Here is a 21,877-nt window from a genome sequence, read left to right as displayed (position 1 = left end):
GTGGACCAAAATATCTTAGGAATTTTTCCAGTACCTTATTGAATGTATGGCATGACAATTTAAGGAAGCTCTGACAGACAATTTAAGGAAGCTCTGTAGGCAAAAGGGCGTCCAGCCTAATACTAGCATGGTCTGGTTCAAAAAGTGACCAGTGAGTAAAAGTGGCTTAGTGTCCTCTCCCCTGACCTCCCTCTTCACCACTCCATCTGTCGATTTCCGGCTCCCTTTTCTCATCACTCGCGAACAAGACCCCGAGATACTTGAACTCCTCCACTTGGGGCAGGAACTCATCCCCGACCCGGAGTGGGTACTCCACCCTTTTCCGGCTGAGAACCATGTCCTCAGATTTGGACATGCTCATCCTCATTCCCGCTGCTTCACACTCGGCTGCGACCCATTCCAGTGCGAGCTGGAGGCCTTCACCCGATGAAGCCAACAGAACCACATCATCCGCGAAAAGCAGAGACGAGATTCTGAGGCCACCGAAGTGAAAGCCCTCCGCCACTTGGCTGTGCCTAGAAAATTATGAACAGAATCGGTGACAAAGGGCAGCCCTGGCGGAGCCCATCACCCACTGGGAACGAGTCCGACTTATTGACGGCAATGCGAACCAAACTCTTGCAACGGTTGTATAGGGATCGAATGGCCCGTGGCAATGGGCCAGACACCCCTGTAGTTAGAACACACCCTCCGGTCCCCCTTCTTAAAGATGGAGACCACCACCCCGGTCTGCCAGCCCTGGGGTACTGCCCCTGATCTCCATGCAACATTGTGTAGGCGTGTCAACCAGGACAACCCTACAACGTCCAGAGCCTTCAGGAACTCGGGGCGGACCTCATCCACACCAGGGGCTCTGCCACCAAGGAGTTGTTTAACTGCCTCAGTGACCTCGCCCCGGAAATTGGCGGGTCATCCCCAGACTCTGCTTCCTCCTCGGAAGACGTATTAGTGGGATTAAGGAGGTCCTCGAAGTACTCCACTGCTAGCATGATGGACAAATTTTTGATGGGGCTCTCACACAAATGCAAAACAGAAGAGGAAGCATTGCCAAATATGCTTCCAAACAACTTCCTTCCGTGCCAAAGACTAGAAAATGTGATTAAGCATATCTTGCTTTTGGCTTCACCTGCACAACAGCGGTGCCATGGTAGGTTTCACCGACAGAATTAGTTTCCCCTGCATCGGGAGCATGTGCTGGGTAAAAACAATAACAACATGTGAAATAAGTATTTTTTTGTTTGTTTGTTTTTTTTGCTACTTGTAATTTATTGCAGTTTACTTTTATTTGTTTACAAAGGTTTGAGGTGTAAAATAACTGTAATGGAATCTGAGTTCGTGTGTTGCTGGAGAATGTGTTTGTGGTTGTGGGGGGGAGAAGATTTTATTGTAAACACAAAGGAGGGCAAAAACAGTTTGGGAACAGCTGCCTTAGATGGGCAGCTCTAGGTTAAGGAATAGGAAATTGTCAGCTGGGAGCTCTAGGGCAGATCAGACAGACTCCGCAACTGACGATTGCCCCGAAGAAAGGCCAAAGGTGGAAACCTTTCAAGGGCCCTTCAGGAAGCATGTTACCCATCATGTGGTTGAGAAGGTGGCAAGGTGCAACAGTGGAACAGAGGTTCCTTAGGCTGTAGTTGACTCTTTGTAGGCTTGGTATTAAAGGGAAAAACCGTCTGGCAGGCGAGCTGTCGGATCACTAAGCAGATGGGATTCTAATTTAGGAAAAAAAAATTTCTGAAAGAACAGGTAATATAAGTCAACTCTGAATAAGGAGCTGGAGATAACTGCAGAATCAGGAACAGCCTTGAGAACAGGGGAATATCTGCTCACGGATGTGCATCTGTACAGTTGAGGTATGTATGTATATGTGACCTTCCACAAGGGATACTTCAGCTAATCAGAGATGGATATTTGCATCCTCAGTCTGTCTCCTTTGAGTGAAGCATGATGGTGGTAATGCTATGTTTAAATATTGATTGAAAAAGAAGGGGGACCATAGAAGAGTTTACCATAAAGACAAATAAGTGAAAACCCAACAGTGATCAAAGAAATGCACAAGAAGAGAAGGCCGTATTTGGATTTTTGTTTGGGTTTTTTTTTTTTTTTTTTTTTTTTTTTTTTTTGGTCTTACCTTGCGGTTTTAACCCAAGACAGGGTTCTTTATTTTTTTTCCCCCTGCTGAAGAGAAGACCTACATCATAAAGTACCAAAGACGGGAACATGTCGACGCAAGTCTGCATAGCACCTTCAGACTACCATGTCCATCAAATTCAGGAGCAGAAAGACCTCAGCTAGCACAGAACCAATTTCAGGAAAGTGAACCGGCAGACACTTCGGCTGGCACAGGAAGACCCTTTTCCTCTTGTTGACTTTATAGTATTTTTCACCCAGAATAGGCACAAGAGCCAGAAAGAAACTGCCAACTTTGGTCCAGAAGACATAGCAATTGACCTGGATGATGGTCGATTTAAAAGACACATGGTAACTTAACTTGGTAGATTGAATCAGGAACAGGATTGGAGAGAGGGGCCACCAGGCTGGGGTTAGGAGGTGTCCCGATTCTTTGATGTTGGGCTGAGAACAACAGTGCCCCCCCCCCCCCCCCCCCTCCAATAAAAAAAAAAAGCGTCAGACAGCGCTGTAAACAACGGTAGACTGGTGGGTAATAAGCAAGCGAATATTACAGAAAACAGATTTTTGATGGGAAATTGTTCTTGAAGCACACCGTGAGAGAGAGAGCTGTGCATGAAGTGCGATTTATTGTTATATATTTTTTTTATCGTGGTGGAGGCAAAACGGCAAAAGTAAGGGGGAATTCATGACAATGTTTATGTGAAGCATAGTTTGGATCTTCTCTTGCGGCTGGTTCAGTCAATTTTGGTTGGAGAGTGATGAACTCGTGGCCCATGTTGTGGCCCGCATAATGACGTGAAATATTTTTTAAAATTACTATCTTAAAAAAAAAAAAAAAAAAAAAAAAAAAAAAATTAATAGTATGAAGGCAATAGGCAGAGTGTTACAGGCATGGCCCTAAAGAATGTAGCCTCATGGGCAGTGTAGTCCGTGCTGCAGGGCCAATGGACTGCCATACCCGTTATGTGTCTGTGAGCGCGAGGGAGGGAGAAAAAGGAGAGTCAAAAAGTACGAGTTGTCATCGAGCAAAAGCAGGAGATGGAAGCATGTAAATCTAATAATAACCACTGCAGCCAAAAAAGAGTGCCTGACGAGCCCAGCTGTAAGTAAGCTATGACCCAGACAACAAAGTAAAGCTAGTTTTCGGCTACGAGCCCGACACAGAATCCAACGTATTAGCCATAGATCCCTTTACTACGGTTCGGAGCCATGGACCTGTTTCATATACGCGCGGAATAGATTTCTATACGAGATCGCTGCAAAAAAGTGCAGCCTTACCTAATGTCCACCTACTGTTACCAATTTTAATATCTAGTTGGTTTTGGTATGGCGAGTAACCTTCAGTAATAGTAATGCATCAAACAGCAATAATGCATTCATGTAGTTGTGAAAAGTATGATAATATATTAAGTAATCCAAAGTTCAGAATACGTTACTCTCATTGAGTAACGTAACTGAATACGTTACGAAATACATTTTGGGGCATGTATTCTGCAATCTATAGTGGAATACATTTTAAAAGAAACCTTCCCAACACTGTTCAGGAGAATACTGCGGCAGCCTCATGTGCCTTATCAGTGGGTGTGAATGAAATTGTCTTTGACAAGGTTACAGTCTGCAAGCAGTTAGCTGTAGCTATTTTCCTCAAAAAGAATTACACTAATTTGGTGTTACACAAATAATATATTCTAATATAAGCAATTGTGCTTCTAATTGGTCAAAACGGGGGAGAGGCTATGGTTTAGACTTGACTCACAGGCTTTTTTTTTTTTTCTTTCTTTTTTTTTTTTTTTTGGCAAAGTCATAAATTGCAAAACCTTCAGAGAGGTGCAACTGTCACTGGAATATGCATACCCACTCTGGGCTTCATCACTGCTTACCATGTTGCAGGCAAAATCACAACAAAGCAGATAAAGTAAGATTTATAGTAATGCTCGACCTCAGACACAAATGCCACAACAAATGAGGACATCGAGGCAATGGTATAGCAGGTGTTTGGTTTATGGCTTTTTCTCAGACTTGGGGAACACGGTGTTGTATTTTGTGTAGCCATTTCCGTTGTTGCTGCATTTCAAAAATGGTGTTTTGATTTTCATAACTCATCATGCGATTGCCACTGACAAGCCAATTGGTGACATGCAGTCTGACGTCATTTTTGGATGGCTTGGAGCCCCAACTGAATGGGTATTTTAAAAAGAGGGAAAACAAAGTTCCTGGTACTAGGGCTGGGCCATATTATACCATTCACGGGAATACCGGTATAATCTTAGGCAATGATAAGAAAATGAAATATCGCGATAGAATATGGGTAAAACGCGCATGCGCAGTGCCTTCATTTTCGCACGGACATGGCGGAAAAAGTATAGTGGCGACAGAGAATGAGAAGGGCGGAAGCGGATCGTTGAATGAAACGTATGAACCAGAATTGTTTTTTAAAAACATGCAACTTCAGTGATGTGGAACTGGTTTGGTTTTTGTCCGTCATATAGCCACCAAAGCACTTTATGTGGTGCACGGCAGTGTGTCAAAATTTGTCAAAAAATGTTTTAGTACGACTTTGGTAAGCTACGAAACCGCACCGCTTAATAGACTGTCAGAGCATTACGGCTCCCGTAATCAGGAGCCTTGCGGAGTACTGTACTTCAACATAATATTACCGTATTGTAGAGATGGCACAATACCACTTTTTTATGTCTGATACCGATATCATAAATTTGGATATCGGCCAATACCGATATGAATCCGATATAAGTGTGTTTTTTAATCAAAACTTTTTTTTAAAATATTTTGCTGCATTTTGTACTAAAGTTACTCAAGTTTAAAAAAACAAACAAACACTAAAGCTACTCTGTTATACCTGTATGCAAAAAATACACTGCACCCAAAATATTTTATAGTTCAGCAAAACTGATCAATCTAATAAACTTAAACCTACTCCATCCTTCCTATTCTGGTATTTTAAAGAGTAAGCAACCTAACTAATAGGGTTGCAAATGCCCAGCAAAAAAAAAAATAGAGAACCACCCCCGACCTCATGATGCTTAATCGACGCAATCAACTTTAATTTGATGCAGTGTGGGGGGGAAAAAAAATCAACTATTTTTTCAAGAATAATTAAATAGATTCAACATCTTTCTTCAACAGAATTGCAGACTGCACAGATGGTACCTTCCCAAAGAAAAAGTAGTATAGCTTACTAGGGTATATTAGACTTAACAGTTACTATATAGAGTAATGGACTTCTATACATTTTACATCAGATTAAAACTTTGGGTGTAAGATTCAGATAATTATTTATTAAAAGCTAGACATTTTAAATGAGAATAAGAAAGAAAAGTATGTGTTTGTGCCCCCCTTTTCCCTGTTAATGCCCTATCGGCTCCCCAGGCTAAACTTTGCTAGATCCGCCCCTGCACAGTTACCAGCTGTCAGCTACATAGAAAAAGATCCTGGTGTAGAAAGTAATATTAAATAAATTCTAACCACAGATTATCAAGCTTAAACGTGCTGCTGTTGTTCAGCCGCTGGTTTCCTCTTTCTGGCGCGAAGTGGGCGATAAACAAAGAAGAGAGACACAAAAGCTGATCAGCTGATCATTGATCAGTTTCACGTTTGAAGTAGCAGCAGGAGAGGGAGGAAGAGAGAAGAGGCAGTCACTCCATATAACGGTTGTTAAGCTTAGCGCTGGAATGCTTTACATTCAGAGATTAACTTACACACTTGCTTTACTTCTCTCTGGGATAACTTTCTCGGAGATGAAATGCCAGTTTGGTAGCGAGGCTCCAAATACTCAACCAGACCACCGACAGGTCTCGCACGCCACAGCCGCTCTATCACGTGATGCATACTGCTCCGACGTGCTACGGTTATGAGCCGAGTTACGCCATGTCACAAGTTTTGTGAGGTGCTTTTTTGATATTTAACGGATCGGATTACATTTTTTTATTTTTCTTCGATATCTGATCCAGTAATTTAGGTCAGTATCGGACCGATACGTAATATCGGATCGGTCCATCTCTATCGTGTTGTACGTGTATAAGGACCCCAAAATGGCACCTGTTAAGAGACATACTTACAAAGCGGATTTCAAACTTTATCAGTCACACAGTAGAACATGGGAATAGAGCAGCTGCGAGAGAATTCAGCATTAATGAGTCAATGGTACAGAAGTGGAGGAAGCAAGAAGAATGAGTTGAGTAAAGTTTGACTTATCTGTTTGGTTTCGCCTTATAATCCGGTGCGCCTTATGGCCCAAAAATATGGTAACTTATCTTTCTTGTAGAAATGTGCTCCAAATAAAAAAACTTTGTGTTGACATTTTGTCTCGCATCAGTTATATCGTCAGTTATATCGTTATCGCAAATTTTCAAATATATATCGTGATAAATATTTTTGGCCATATTGTCCTGCCCTACCTGGTACCAGGTACTACCACCTAATGGAGAACACTAAAAACTTACTCGAGCCATGCTGAGCTAGTGGAAAAGGGCTATATGTACAGATATTCAGTGATACTTTTAGCATCCCCATGTTGCCACTGGCTCCAGTACCTTTTGTGCTAGGTTCAGTTGTCTGCTCAACCTCCTGCTGATATCTAACTTATCACCATCTTGGATAAGTTCAGTGATTGTTGGGTCATTAGGAGTTTAATGGCTGGGTTCTTGGAGGTGTAGAGGGCACATCTCCATCTTCACTTGCTGTTTGTCAGAAAGCTGGTGATCAAGTGACAGATGGCAGTAGAAAATGTCCCGGATTCTTTGATGTTGGGCTGAGAACAAACAACCAATACTCAGAGCAAGTCCAGTTAACCAACAATTATTTATTAGCATACATGTATAGGAGATTTACACAATGGCACCTTCCGTGTTGATCTCACAGAAAAGCACTTCAACCTATTGTTTTATATGTCAGGGTTCACCCTCTTCATGCGTAAGCAGATAACATAACATGCGTCAGTTACAGTTAGATACAGTTCCTTTTTTGGAACACTTAGGAAGATATCAACTGCCTTTCATCCCAGGTTTTTCCTGTTGTTCTCACTACGAGGCCCAGGATCATATGTGGCACATCCTGAGTACATCCTGTTCTGACTGTGCAGGCACGTAGCCAGTTACAAGCAAAATACTTCTTCTAAGGCCCTATGCTTTGCACGTTCATTAGCTTGTAGATTAATATGTCACTAATTAAAAGCCCTGCCACATAATAATATATTTTCCACAAAAACTTCAGTTAGGAGAGTTCGGTGGAGAGAATTCAAAGGATGATGAATATGTTTAGGGCTGTTCGATATAACGATATATATATCGGAAGACGATATAAAAACGTCTATCGTTTCCTATTACGCTATCGTTTGTCTCGTGGTGTCGTAAAATAAACTGTTTACAGCAATTTTTTTTTCATCATTTTGATGGTCACTGTAGTGGTTATATTAATTTCTTAAAGTTCTCTCTTTCTCTTATATTTAGCAAAAAACAGCCGTCAGGTGCTAAAAAAATAAACCTTAGACTCAAACTTTGAAAGAAATGGTGGCCGTTACAACTTGTGTCTACAAAGGTATACTTTAATGCAGCGGTCCCCAACCTTTTTTGCACCACGGACCGGTTTATGTACAATAATATTTTCACGGACCGGCCTTTAAGGTGTTGCGGATAAATACAACAAAATAAAACTAGTACCGGTACCAAAAAAAAAGAAGATTTATTCATAACACACATGAAAAGACCCAGAAAAACAGAGTTAACAATAAAAACGATAACAAAATAACACTAAAAACCCTGAAAACCATACATTTCACACCTGAGCCTCAACTCTCGCGGCCCGGTACCGGTCCGAGGCCCGTGGGTTGGGGACCGCTGCTTTAATGCATCTGTTAAAACACTCGACTCCACGTAAGGGACGCCCAGCTGGAAAAACGTCACGCAAGTCGAGTTGCCCGAGATTCACAGAATTTTACAGAAAATAGTACATTTTTGTGATTTATATCGTTGTCAAGGTGTTGTTGGATGTATTTGATAACATTATTAGAAAGCGCTGCATACATTTTAATTGCAGACAATATGCAATTGTATCATATTCAGATGACAACCAATTATATTTTTCTAAATCCATATGGCACAAAGTCATTAAAGTACAGGTATATCTTAAGGACAAATGTTTTTCCTCTGAAGTTGAGACTTGTACATGGCTCTGAAAATACTAGAAATGTGCTATGTAACCAGTTACTCTAGATGGCATGACATTGGCCTCTAACATTGCTGTGAGAATTCTTGATCATTTTTTATCACAATATGTTCTTCAGTGTGAATCTTAAACAAATGTATAGGACTGGGTTGTTGTATTTATTATCAGGCTGGTCTAAAAACAGCCCCTTTTGTTAAGATTGAATTGGGTGATTGTGGAACTGTAGATGGTATCATATTGGTAGCATGCCCATGTGTTAGTACAGCAGAAAATAGTTATAGAATAGAAGCAGCATAACAGGAAAGGGTGCAGAAAGGCAGCATTAACTGCCGTCTGACACATCTTGATAAGTATAGGCAAAAGCAGAACTACGTAAGGAGCTTGACACGCTTAAAGACCCCACATATAACCACCCACGCTCATAGAGAATGAGGATGTGCGCAAAGAAAGGGAGACAGAGATCATGGGCAGAACCATAAAAGGAGAGGTGAATCGATGTGTAAGACTGTACGAGATGGGACAGGAAACTAACAGCAGTGATGTTTGTGGGGTTACTGAAGTTGGGATAACTAGTATATAATGATATGCTACGTTATCGCTAGCGACACAGCTATGTTAGCATAACATAAACACATTGAAGCTGGAGGATGAATGCTAACTTTTTTTTCCAGACGATAAATGTTTATGTGAGGGTTCCTGATGGTTTAATGAATCAATAGTACAGAAGTAGAAGAAGCAAGATAGTCAATATGATCATCCAATTGCCCAACCCTATCTGTCATTGATCATTTTTACAAGGGCGATTTTTTTTTTTTTTTTTTTTTTTTTTTTTTTTTTTTTTTTTTTTTAAATTTGCCCATGAGTAAGTTTGCTAATAATGTTGTTTGAAGCTAACAGAAGCAACCATCACAAATTAATAATAGCACTGTTTTAACGGCACCCTCCTTCAGCTGTGAGCAAACGAACCCTCCTCAGAGGGCGCCCAAATGCAGTAGCGATTCATTTACTCAAACTCATAATAGAAAGAAAGCAAGGCAGGAGCCTATGGCCACAAAAAACAAAAACATTTTATTTTAATAAAAAACCACAATGGTGGTGAGGGAAACAAAGAGAAACTGGCTTCTTTTTCTACTATAACTGTGTTTACAGGCCAGTGTTTCTGTCTTACAAACTTGACCAAACAACAAATACAAAATAACTTCAAAATCAAATCTCTCTTCCAGCGAAAATAAAATAAAGTCTCCAATTTAAAGTTATGTTTGTTTATTTTTTGGGGGGTTTTTTGGTTTGGTTTTTTTTTTTAATGATTTGGTGCATTTCAAATAAATAAATGTATAATCCAAAAATTGTCTATATTAATACTGAAATAAACAGGAAAACAAGGGAAAATATTCCCTCCAAACAAAACTTATAAATTATTTGACAGGAAAACGAGCATGTACTTTTTCAGGTTTTAGTAGTGTGTGCAGGACACGTTCTGAAGGTGTGCTTCTGGCCAGATATTTCTGTGCCATGTGTGATAACAATGGGAAACGTTTTTCATGCATTTTCCACGAAGCCAGTTGCTCGCCTTCTCTGTTTACGACCTCCTCGCTGAGGTAACAGTCCATTTCTATCTGAGCCTTCTCCTCCAGTTTGCAATTTGGCAATTATTGTGTCCAAACGTGGAAATCAGTCCGTGCGTGATTACATTTCTTGTTATGAGTTTTATGATTGTAAATTACACATCCTGAGCACATCCTGTTCTGACTGTCACTGTTCAGGCACGTATGCAGTTACAAGCAAAACACTTCTGGTAATAGAATAGAATAATCCTTTAATTGTCCCACAAGGAGAAATTTGGTTGTAACAGCAGCCAAAAAGACACTTATACAAACAAACAGGACACAGAACAGAAACATACAGAAACAATTTTTCTTACATATTTACATTAAGGACAATGGTTACTATATGCAGAGAGTACTGTAAAGTTATTAAATAAAAATAACTACAGATAAGAGGCAAACCAGGTTGTAGTGCGAATCGGTTAATTAACTTATTGCAGTTACAGCGCAGATGTAAACATCTGTTTGTTGGGAGCAGTACCCAATGATCTAGCACATTAATGCTGCGTTAATATGGCCTTTGCTGAAATACTGCTTCATGATATATTTTCCACAGTTGCCATCCCCCTGGTGGAATGAGCTCTCAACCCCTGGGGCAAAGCAAGACCTTTGGTGCTGTATGCCAGTGAGATAGCTTCTATAATCCAGTGGGACAGCCCAGTCTCCGCAACTCTGAAAGTCTCTGTGTGGCCAACAGCAGACAACATTATGCCCATATCGTAGCCTAAACCGATCATGAAGGTGCTGCTTAGAGTAGCTGAATATGCTGCTGAAGTGGATCCTTTTTTTTTTTTTTTTTTGGTTTTTTTGGTTTTTTTTTAAATTGCCTGCATGGTTCAGGGTATAAGGGTAGCACACATTGCTCCACAGTGGCATGGCTACAATTTTAAGTGGCAATATCGTTTTAAATCATTATACCGAACCTAGATTGCACATTGGGGGAAAAGAGAGAACTTTGAATGTGTGCTGATATGGCTTTGGTCATGGGCCTTATGTTTGTTAAATCCTAAACACATAAGAAGATAAAAAATTATCTTCTTATGTGTAGAAGATAATTTTGTTATATACTAAGATGCAGCTTTCTTTGTCCCGTACCTGTGTTAATCCCTTGACCCCTACATGTAGAGGAAGTTCTGGCTTGCAGGATCTTCACAATTAAGGCAGTATCTTGCTTCCTGTCTCTGGAGAAGAGAATACTTGTTTAAAATGACCGGATTTCTGCCTGGCAACAGTGTAAAGCACTAAATTTGCATAACATCTGCCAAACTCTCAGCTGTGTAGCAAAAACTTTTGACTAATGCATCTTTTGTTGTTGTTTTTTTCCACAGCTCTGCCTCTTCAAATTTAGAAGGCTGTTTGATTACAAGAAGCACATACTTTCAGATGTACATCACCAGGTGGGCATTAGACTTAATATTTTAAGAAACATTACTTAACATTTTTTTTAATCTATTTATTTTTTGGGGGCATGAGGTAACCTTGCATTGCCTATCGTCTCAGGGTGTGTAAGGTTCTTTTGATTTGGAAGGAAAAATAAGCGCAGACAGAGTCCTAGGGGGTGTCCAAAACCCCTCTCTGCCCGTTACAGGAAGCTTTATAGCCATTATGACGTCAGAACAATTCCTGGGACTCATCTTCCCAGAACATAAACCCTTTCCCAGACTTGAAACCAGATGTTTCCCATCATCGGTATTTGGGAACATAAACAGTGTGTACACGAGTGTGCAGTTGTGTGAGATTGTAGGTCCAGGCCAACGAAAGTTGAGTGTCCTTATCTGACCTACAGCTACAGTGGGGCAAAAAAGTATTTAGTCAGCCACCGATTGTGCAAGTTCCCCCACTTAAAATGATGACAAGGAATGGGCCAAAATACCAGCTACTGTGTGTGCAAACCTGGTAAAGACCTATAGTAAACGTTTGACCTCTGTTATTGCCAACAAAGGTTATGTTACAAAGTATTGAGTTGTATTTTTGTTATTGACCAAATACTTATTTTCCACCCTGATTTACGAATAAATTCTTTACAAATCCTACCATGTGAATTCATGGATTTTTTTTTTTTCACATTCTGTCTCTCACAGTTGAAGTGTACCTCTGGTGCAAATTACTGACCTCTGTCATCATTTTAAGTGGGGGAACTTGCACAATCGGTGGCTGACTAAATACTTTTTTGCCCCACTGTATGCTGGTGCTATGCATGATAGAGTATAGGGCTTTGGAGTTGACGTCACGCCGCAATGCATTGTGGGAGCGCGGCGCCATGTTCGGGGTCTACGAATCAAAACAGACACTGTGTTGGAACGATGACGACAAGAATCATGCTTAAAAGCAGCTCCAAAGAAAACGGACGGCATAGAGACCGATTGCGTCCAGAGGCGAAGCAGCGGTACTTGAAAAAAAATAGAGTGCATCGCAAATCTGGACCCATATGAAATACGGCAGTGGAGTAAAGACCCAGACGACTTACCGTCTCTGTCCTAACCCGATATCTTCATGTATCTTGTTTGTGGAGTAAGCGCCTACACAGCGAACCAGTTTCGTAATTACAAGTCACTGGAGGCGCACATACAATTTACAAACGGCTGGGTGCAAGATTTGGCTATTTTGTAACAATTGTCAAAGTGTAAAATAAAGCGTCAAATGCAGATCTTTGTCGTTACCTGGCTTTTATTATAATGTCATTTTAGTGAAACAGAGTTCAAAGCGATGATAAACTGTCAATTATAGTATACTGATACAGAAATGGTTACACAATGTAATGTCAGTGTGTTCATACAATTACACATAACAAAAAAGGTTTTCCTAGTACTATTTCTTCAGAGACATACTCAAAGTTTTCACAATCATTAATTAACAAGAACAAGTCTCATGTGTGTCTGGTTTCACTACCACACTGGGGCACATGTTAACCAAAACACAACATGCTGGGATCTTAACCTCCGCATTTCTGATGTCAAAGCCTCTGTCAGCCAAAACTACATCCCCTGGTAACAGCTTGTTAAGTATGCCACATTGCTCTGTGATGTGTTTAGCTGATGCACGGCCCCCCACCCCTTAGAAATGAACGAAATTGCACCTTGTGGAGTAATCCCGATCAGGTATTTCATGGTGTGTGTACCCTTGTAGTGCGAGTACGTTTGAGCAAGAGCCTTTAAATTAGATGGTCGTTCTGTACGAACTTGATATCAGCTCGTCTCACGGCTGCTATCCAGGCTCAACGCCTTCGTTTGGTAACATCCGATACCTGAGCTCCTTGATGTTGCTTCCAGCTTGGGAAAGCATAAAAAGACAACCCAAGCTTATTCCCGTGCCGATCGTAAGATCGAACATTGCAGCCGACCACACAGCAAGTACGAACCATGGCTGTGCTTTTGCTCCTTCGTCGCTTGCGCTTAGACCCCGAACATGGCGGATCAGGCCAAAATCCTTTCCACGCCCACCCCCGTGACATCACGCTCCAAAGCCCTATTGTATCTAGAATGTGTTTTATTCTGCGTGCTCTGGCAGATTTACTAAATGATAAATGATACATGATAATATTGATGATAACCTGATGATAAGTGATGCAGACTAATGAAGTATTGATGAAATAATGACCGTGCATGTGAATAATAACACAGTGACAGTAAAATAACATTCCTTGACGTGACAGGTGTTTTCCCCTTTTTTTTTTTTCTTTTTTTTTTTTCTTTTTTTTTTGGAGGGGGGTGTTTTGTTTTTTTGTTTTTACCCAAAGTTGCATGTAAACACACCAAACCAGTATAGAAAGGTGCTAACCAGCCAAATGCTAAATGCACCTGTTAATTTATCTCTGTGATGTGGTAGGAGGAGAAGGAGAATTAATTTGAGTGAGAAGATTAGTTGACTGTGGTACATTGTAATAAGACAGTCCCCACATTTACCTAAGTAATAATAAACCATCTCTGCATGTTTCCTGTGTTCTTTATCCACAGACACTGAAAGACCTTTTCCCAAATGGTAATGCTCAGTTTTTACTTGACATTAATTCTGGTGTTCATGTGAACTCTGATCTATTATACTCTTTCATCTTTTCTGTTTTTCATTTCAATGTTTACCTCTTTTCAGATACGTTTCAGAATGTTGGTAAGTTTGTTTTTTCTTCTTGGTGTTCAGTGTTTTTATTTTGTATTTATTGCTGTGCAATGTGTAGAGTTTTTGCACTGGAACTAGCAACTAAAGGCTTACGATGGTCCTGAGAAGGTGGTTGTCTGAAGTTTGTCATTTTTTTTCTTTAAATAAGGTCTAAAAGCGGGGTGTAGAAGGCTCCCCTATTTATTGGAAGCTTAAGGTAGTCTGTTCTTTCACTTTGACATGTGTTTTTGCTTTTTAAAGCCAAAGGTGTACCCCATATCATTTTTGCGGATCCAGAAAAAAAGAATTGCTTCAAACATCCCATTGTGGGTGAGTACATTTTCTCAAAGTGCACCTTGTTAGATTTGTATTGTTGATTGTCATTTATGCTTAGAAATATCTACTCATATATGCTTAGAGTTGTATAATCAATGTCATGTTGGTAGAGGTTTGATCTTTAATAGTCTGCAAAGACTTTGTGTGCATTCCAGAGTGCTTTGGCATTCACACCCACATCCTGGGAGCATGGGAGAGGTCGTACCTTCTCTTATTGTTTTGTGGCAGGATAAACGTATCTATGTCTGTTTTAGTCTAAGTGCCTTTTCTTTAGATGGAAGTTTAGGGAAGTCATTTATGGACATGGACACACACACACACACACACACACACACACACACTTACACAACGCACAGGCAAGGTACTCTTTGTTTGTATGTAGTCGTCATATGTTAATGAACCTATGTATATTCATGTAACCTTAATAAAAGAGCAGTGTTACGGGGGAGCGGACAAACATAGGATTTATCACCTAGATGTAGATGAATGTGGAATTGTATTACATCAGCCTGTTTAAAATAAAAGAGCTTGTTTGATGTTTGAAGTAATTGTCCTGTTTTAAATTGACTTTCTTTCAGGCTTGTCTGCGCTGAGTCTGTGTTTCAGTCCAGAGTCACGGACCTCTTTTTACTTGTGTCACATCTGTGGTGAGAAGAGTTTACCTAGTGATGTTTTAAGGCACTTCTTTTCTGTGGACCATTACAGCAACTACATTGTGAGTACTGAACAACATAAAATATAAAGCAGGAATATTTAGTGTTTAATTTGTAAAATCAATTGTTTTTTTTTGCTTTTTGATAAGAATTGCATGGATCCCAATGCAATGAGTTTCTCCTGGATCCCCAACAAGAAAATCAAAGAGACTGAACTCAAAAACCGAGTAAAAGAAGAAGCGTCTATGGACTTGCAGGTGTGGGGGTGTGTGTGGGTGTGTGTGGAAGTAATGTAGGAGGATTCATATACCAGATTAGAGTTGGGCGATTTTAAGTGTGGAAGTAAACGTATCATGAGTGTTACGGTTTCAGATATTGAGGAGGGATACAAAACAACACTGGTCCAGGAGGGTTGCGTCAAACAATGATTTTAATGAACGCTGTCACACAATCAACATCAATCTCCTCCTAACAATACTGTCACGTCAAGGAATGTTATTTTACTGTCACTGTGTTATTATTCACATGCACAGTCATTATTTCATCATTACTTCATTAGTCTGTATCACTTATCATCAGGTTATCATCAATATTATCATGTATCATTTATCATTTAGTAAATCTGCCAGAGCACGCAGAATAAAACGCATTTTAGATACAATATTCTATCATGCATAGCACCAGCATAGTAAGTCAGTAAGTAAGCAGTAAGTCAGATAAGAACACTCACCTTTCGTTGGCCTGGACCTACAATCTTACACAACTGCACACTCGGTTACACAATTGTTTATGTTCCCAAATACTGATGATTGGAAACATCTGGTTTCAAGTCTGGGAAAGGGTTGTTGTTCTAAGAAGATGACTCCCAGGAATTGTTCTGACGTCATAATGGCTATAAAGCTATAAAGCCCCTAGGACTCTGTCTGCGCTTATTTTTCCTTCCAAATCAAAAAGAACCTTACAATACACAAGCAGTTTTATAGCTTGTGTAATAATACAAGAGGGGGCGTATTATTACGCCCCCTCTTGCGTCAAGCAGATACAACACATGCATACGTTTCAAAACCACAAATGTTCTGTTAACGACTTTTGACACATTTGAAAAGAACATTTTCTCCGTCTCCACGCCAAGTGCTTCCTGTAGATTTTCTTGCTCTCGCTTATCTCTGGAACATCAGACGCACGTCCTACAACAAACTGTGCCTGAACTCTTACCTAGAAATGAGTCTACCTACTGTGTGTGTGTGTGTGTGTGTGTGTGTGTGTGTGTGTGTGTGTGTGTGTGTGTGTGTGTGTGTGTGTGTGTGTCTCGACCTCAGATGCACTCTGTCTCACCTCGCCAACTAAACTCATGACCTCTTACCAGACAGAAGCCACTCTCATATGTGTAACAACCTAACTGAAACTATATACGGAATATATTGAATAAATGCTTTAATCAAATGCCACTACTCAAAGCTTAATAAATTAATTAATAGATCACATGGCAGTAACTCGGTTCATTTATGCATGTAGACATGGTCAAGATGACCTGCTGAAGTTCAAACTGAGCATCTGAATGAGGAGGAAAGATGATTTAAGTGACAGAACATATGGTGTGGTTGCTGGTGCCAGACTGGCTAGTTCAGGTGTTTTAAAGCTGCTGATCTGCTGGGATTTTCCCACATGACCGCCTCTAGGGTTTATACAGACTTGTCCAAGAGATTTGCAGTGGCAGGGGACAAGTTGATACTAACAAGATATACCTAATAAAGTGTCAGTTGCTGTATATCCAGCACATAACCCTTTTGATTTCTAGTTAAAAACAAATTTAGGGAAATTGGTTTGTTTGTCTATCAGGTGGATCACTCTGTTTTTATCTGGTATACGAAAATATCTCGAGAAATGCAGGCTGATCACAAAAGTGTTTTTATTTTTTTATAGCTACAGTTCAGTTCTACAGTTATATTCTGCATTTTCTCTCTGCAGATGCTGCATTTACCTGATCATCTTATGGAAAGGCTTAAAAGCAGCACCTACTCAGAAGGTATAAGATCTATCCATGTAGTGTTTGTGTGACAGTTTTATTTAGTTTTGCGCTGCTGAAAATGATCTGAATCTTCTTTGCAGTGATGCTCACTCTAGGTGAAAATGAGAAGCTTCTCAAGCTGATTCAAGGTTTGTGCACTTTTTTTCCTCACTGATCAATCAAGTTGTGAATTCAGTGTTTTAACATCTGCTTAATTAGGATCAAAACTGCTGCCATCTGCTGTTTTCAGAGGTGGTTTTTCTCAATACAAATCATCTTCACCACAAAGTCTGTTTTGTGGCTAGTCTGACACTCTTCATGGTATCGCACATATCATGTTTCAGCCACATTATGTGGTTTGTTTTCATGTTATGACTTAAAACTCTGTCATTTATCTTGTTGTGACACCTTTATTTACCAAATATATATCTGTTCACATTTACTCTTTATTACTGTCTTTCAGTCAGTGTTTAATCACTTGAATCTAATCATTTTCCCTCTTAGCTTTCAAGCCAGGGAAGATGACGATCCTGGCTTACCAAAAAGACAGCAACAGGAAGCATCCGCTTCTTGGTCAGTAACAACCGCCAAAATAACAAAGCCATATTTATTTTTAAATGAACTCATTCATTCATTTGCTCAAGTAAAAGAATGCTCATTTTTGGAGCACTTCAACAGCATGATTAACAATCCCTTTTTTCGTCCTTGACATACCAGCGGGGCAGAGTTTGACAAACTGGTTTCCTCTCCTCTAAACTGTCTGTGTCATCGTGATCTTACAGGCATGCAGCACCTCGTCGAGTGCGTTTGTGTCGGAGCAGATGAGAAGAAGCATTACCTCTGCACGCTCTGTGGCCTAACAGTGGGCACCCACGTGATCATCAAACACGTCCTGAGCTTTGACCACATCTTTTGGTATTTTGTAAGTAGCAGTGGCATCAAAGACCATATTAATTAAGTTAATTGCTTGAGATGAGTTGTAACTTAGAGGATTTCAAATTTTACGATGGGTGAAACTGGGGAACCCATGGCACACGCATGTTTCTGCCTGTAGAACTGACACTTGTATGTGAAGTAGGTGGAATTAAGATCGTTTCAAAAGGAAACACACTTGGTTTGTGAATGGTACTCATGGCCATTGGTCAATGGTTGTTGATCAATGGTCATGAGAATTTGCATAATTATGATGAAGAAACTGACCTCCCAGCAAATTGTTCCTTCAGTGGGCTGGTTTCAGTCATTATGCAAATGTACTGTTTATAAGATTGGGGAAACCTGCAGTCAGCTGAGACTGAAGAAGTCACTTGGATAAGTGACGAAACGTTTCTCTCTCTGAAAACGCTACGTCCAGATGAACAGAATCAACCTTTGGTGATTTACTTACCTGGATGATTGAGCATGCATCAAGAAATTGAATTTGTGATACCACTGGAAAAAACAAAGATCCATCTGCGAGGTGGGTGATGACAGTATTTATTTATTTACAATTTTACGTCAAGCAAATACGATTCTTTGATTCAGCTCCTGGACCTAATTGTGGTACGCTTGAACATCACTGCTAGACTCTTTCAATCAGTCAGCAAAATTATCAATAGATATAAATTTATTAATAAAAGAAATTAAGCACACTTTTCCCACCTCAGAAGTGTTAGGGTTCAATATTGAGGAGGGATAGAGGAGGTAATCAACTTCCTAAATAACAACACTGATCCGGCCGGGTGGAGTCAAACGATGATTTTAATGACACGCGTGGGAAGACCGCCACTGTACGCAGACAGCGCCGATCCCCGACTTACAGAGCATAAGCAGGTGTTTTATACCTTTCAGGGCTTAAATTTACTGACGCCCTTAAACGTCACTCAGATACAGTTCATACATAGGTTTCAAAACCACAATGACTTAACACAGTTTAAAAATAACATTGTCTCCATCTCCACAGCAGATGCTTCCTGTCAACATTCTGACTTTCACTTCCCGTCTGGAAAACCAAACTGTTCCTCTTTTTGCAGAGACAATTTTAGAGTTGCAAGCAAACATGATTAACCTCTCACCTATAAATGAGTCTATCTAATGTGTGAGTGCATGTGGCTCGACCTCACACGAACTTGTAACCTTTTCCACCAGACAGAAGGCCAGCACGTACACATTTCAGATTATAACAAGCATTCAAAAGCATTTAAGATTATAGATTCAGCTCAACAGTTTAGAATGGTTATAACTGCACCTGTAATAAAGGCTAATTGGGTACCAATATGTTTAAACATCTGAATACAATATCAATACTGCAAATTGTATTATTAATGCAATGGTAATGATGATGATTATTAACAATAGCAGTAAAATAATTTCTAATCCCTCACAGAAGTCAATAATACCCTCTTCATCAGAAAGATCTTCTTGCGACTGTTTCGCAGTAGTGTCAATCACTTTGGCACCAGTTTGCTTGAGATTGAAATCTAGGCTTTGATTTCAGATTTTATGTTTGGTTCACTCCCTCCACCCACCAAAGTCACTCTGTGTCCCTCTGTGACATCACTTCAAACAACTTCCTGTTTTATTTTGTAAATTCCTTACCCTTTGTGTCTACATATGGTTACTCCTGCTTTTGTATCTTTCACACATGTGGTTGATTATCCAATCAGTCCCCCCTGTGTATAAGTTTCTTGATTTGCGCAGCTCATTTGCTAGATTGTCTGTGTATGATTCAGTACTCAAACTTTCCAGCCATTCCTGGTTCAGATTTTTTTTCTTGTGTGTTCCTGTTTGGTGTTGGTTTTCTTTGGGGATTACTTGTTTTTACTTGTTCTTGTGTTTTTTCCCTTTTGGCTTTCTCGCTATGTTTTACTTGACCAAGTGGTTTTTGTATCAGCTTTCTGAAAGAGAAGCTCGCTTTTCGTTTGTTAAGTTCCTTTTGGAATTGCATGTGGATCGTCTGTTTGAACTGAGCTGGTCACAGAACAATTTGGCATACAATGGATACAGCGGACGGTAGATTGCTCCTGCATAGAGCTACGAAGGTGCTGTCTTCAAGGAGAAGTCTCCTCTCCAGCATTAACATCCCTGAAGAGATTCAACGCAAACTGAAGCCCACTGTAATGGTAATTTTTTTTTTTTTTTTTTTTTTCTAAGTTCAGGTTTTTAGAATACCCGCATGTGACAGATGGATGCCTTTTGTGCTCATTTTGGAATATTCCAGTGACTTTTGAAGCCAACGATGGTCTCCTTTCCAGTCAAGCCCCGAGCCTCCAGTGTGTTGGTTCCAGCCTGCTAGCTTCCTTTTTATCAGCTTGCAAAGAACCTTTCAGCTTCCCTTCATAATTCCCAGGAGTCCCCTATATGGGGAATGCTTCCACTACTATTTGTATCAAACCTTCCAAAAAGATTCTGTCCCTTTGGATCTCAACTCTCTCATCTCTTCCTAAATCCTCCCTTCCTTTGTGTCCCTTCCAACTTTCACCTGTCCTCAGCATCGTTGGAGCAAAACTGACGGCAGGTGTCGTCTCACATGGCCAGCCGCCTTCTGGCTCCAGAGGGTGATATGGTCCGTGACCTCCGTTTAGAGGAGCATCTTCAGACAGATTTCAAGCATTTGCCTGTCCTGTGTCCAGAGGATTCGTCTTTGCCTTCCAGCTCTGCCTCTCAGCCCAGCTGCACTCTACTCACCAGACCGTTCCACAAGAGTCTCTTATCTTTGAGACACATCTTAGAGCGTTTACATCTGCCACATGCCAGCCCTGAGGCAGAGGCAGTCCATTAGTATTTTTTACCACGTTTTCAGTTTTATAGTTCATGAGGTTCCTCTGCTTTAAATGACTTACTCTGTCTTTGATTTGTCTATGTTTGCCTACGTTCACTGGTAAACTATAGTCTATACTTAAAGTGTACTTTATGCTTTTTAAAACAAAGGCTTTTCCCAGCATACTTCCTTTACAAATCAAATGTGCAGTTGTCTCTTTCTGATGTAGATACAAGGACTGAGTTGCTTTTAGCAATGAAATTTGGAGGTTTTGTATCGGTTGATCTGCTCTTGTGGCAGCCAGTTGATGAAAAGTGGGTTAAAAGCCTCAGGCCAATCTGAATGACTTCGCTGTCAGTAGAAAGATTTACAAGACAGAGTGGTGGGGAAGTGAGTGCTGCGTAACAAGAAGTTCATTGGTTTGAATCTCTGGTTGTCTGGGTGGTAGGGAGTTTCCTTTTTTCTGTGCCTGCGTGCACTGTCCAACGACATGCTGGTTTGGTTATTTATTGTTTTGACAGTTTGAGTATATCAGCTTTGTGCTGGGCTCATGACCCGCTAGTGACAGCTTCTTTTTTGTTTTTTTTAACCTCCCTAGCTTCTCCCTTAATGTATCTGGGAGCTCTTGAGAACATCAGATGCTCTAATTGTTGTGGTCTTCCTGTCCTCAGAGGGGGGGGGGGGGGGGGGGGGTGTGTGTGTGTGTGGATGACTTCAACTAACTTGCTTGAATTACTGCATCTAGGTTAATGTGATTTTCACAGAACAGTGAAAGCCTTCACTGTAGAAAAGGTGGGGAGTAATATGTAAATTACTTTGAATTTCTTTGCAGAAAGTGTGGCATCCCTCTACATTGTTGTCAAAAGAGTGCTACTCGGAGCACAAGCCCTCCTTTGAATCCATGATGCTTGACTTGGCAAAGCAGACGGAGAAGATTCATGGAAAAAATGATTTGCAAGTATGTATATGTGAGGTTTCCATTCAGGCTTTTAAGATGATTGGAGGCATTAATTTTTCTTAATGTGAAAATACAATTTTATTTATTTCGTTGCTGTAGCAAGTGAGCCTGGAGCCCGCTGAATTCAAGTCCGTAAACTTTAAAAGCTACACAGAAGGTGGGTGTCTAATTTTAAAC

At 40.4% G+C, this 21,877-nt stretch overlaps 1 protein-coding gene across 4 annotated transcripts in view; it reads left to right on the top strand.

The window, feature by feature from the left end:
• LOC102780396 (uncharacterized) overlaps positions 1 to 21,877 on the top strand; it is a 45,312-nt gene that overhangs the window by 3,762 nt on the left and 19,673 nt on the right. For 2 of the 4 annotated variants that reach the window (XM_035906423.2, XM_006787765.3), the window contains exons 2-13: positions 11,246 to 11,314; positions 13,871 to 13,895; positions 14,004 to 14,021; positions 14,271 to 14,339; positions 14,924 to 15,060; positions 15,148 to 15,255; positions 16,967 to 17,024; positions 17,108 to 17,155; positions 17,511 to 17,579; positions 17,789 to 17,928; positions 21,575 to 21,700; positions 21,800 to 21,857. In XM_035906423.2, the coding sequence (XP_035762316.2) occupies positions 11,246 to 11,314; positions 13,871 to 13,895; positions 14,004 to 14,021; positions 14,271 to 14,339; positions 14,924 to 15,060; positions 15,148 to 15,255; positions 16,967 to 17,024; positions 17,108 to 17,155; positions 17,511 to 17,579; positions 17,789 to 17,928; positions 21,575 to 21,700; positions 21,800 to 21,857 (925 nt within the window). Of the gene's footprint in view, positions 1 to 11,245; positions 11,315 to 13,870; positions 14,022 to 14,270; positions 14,340 to 14,923; positions 15,061 to 15,147; positions 15,256 to 16,966; positions 17,025 to 17,107; positions 17,156 to 17,510; positions 17,580 to 17,788; positions 17,929 to 21,574; positions 21,701 to 21,799; positions 21,858 to 21,877 lie in introns of all 4 variants that reach the window. The other 2 variants (XM_087835433.1, XM_087835432.1) reach the window with 1 other exon arrangement.

The sequence above is a fragment of the Neolamprologus brichardi genome, chromosome 22 (genome assembly GCF_056152115.1).
Source record: "Neolamprologus brichardi isolate AB-2024 chromosome 22, ASM5615211v1, whole genome shotgun sequence".
NCBI classification, from domain to species: Eukaryota; Metazoa; Chordata; class Actinopteri; order Cichliformes; family Cichlidae; genus Neolamprologus; species Neolamprologus brichardi.
This window is presented reverse-complemented; position numbering and strand designations above follow the sequence as displayed.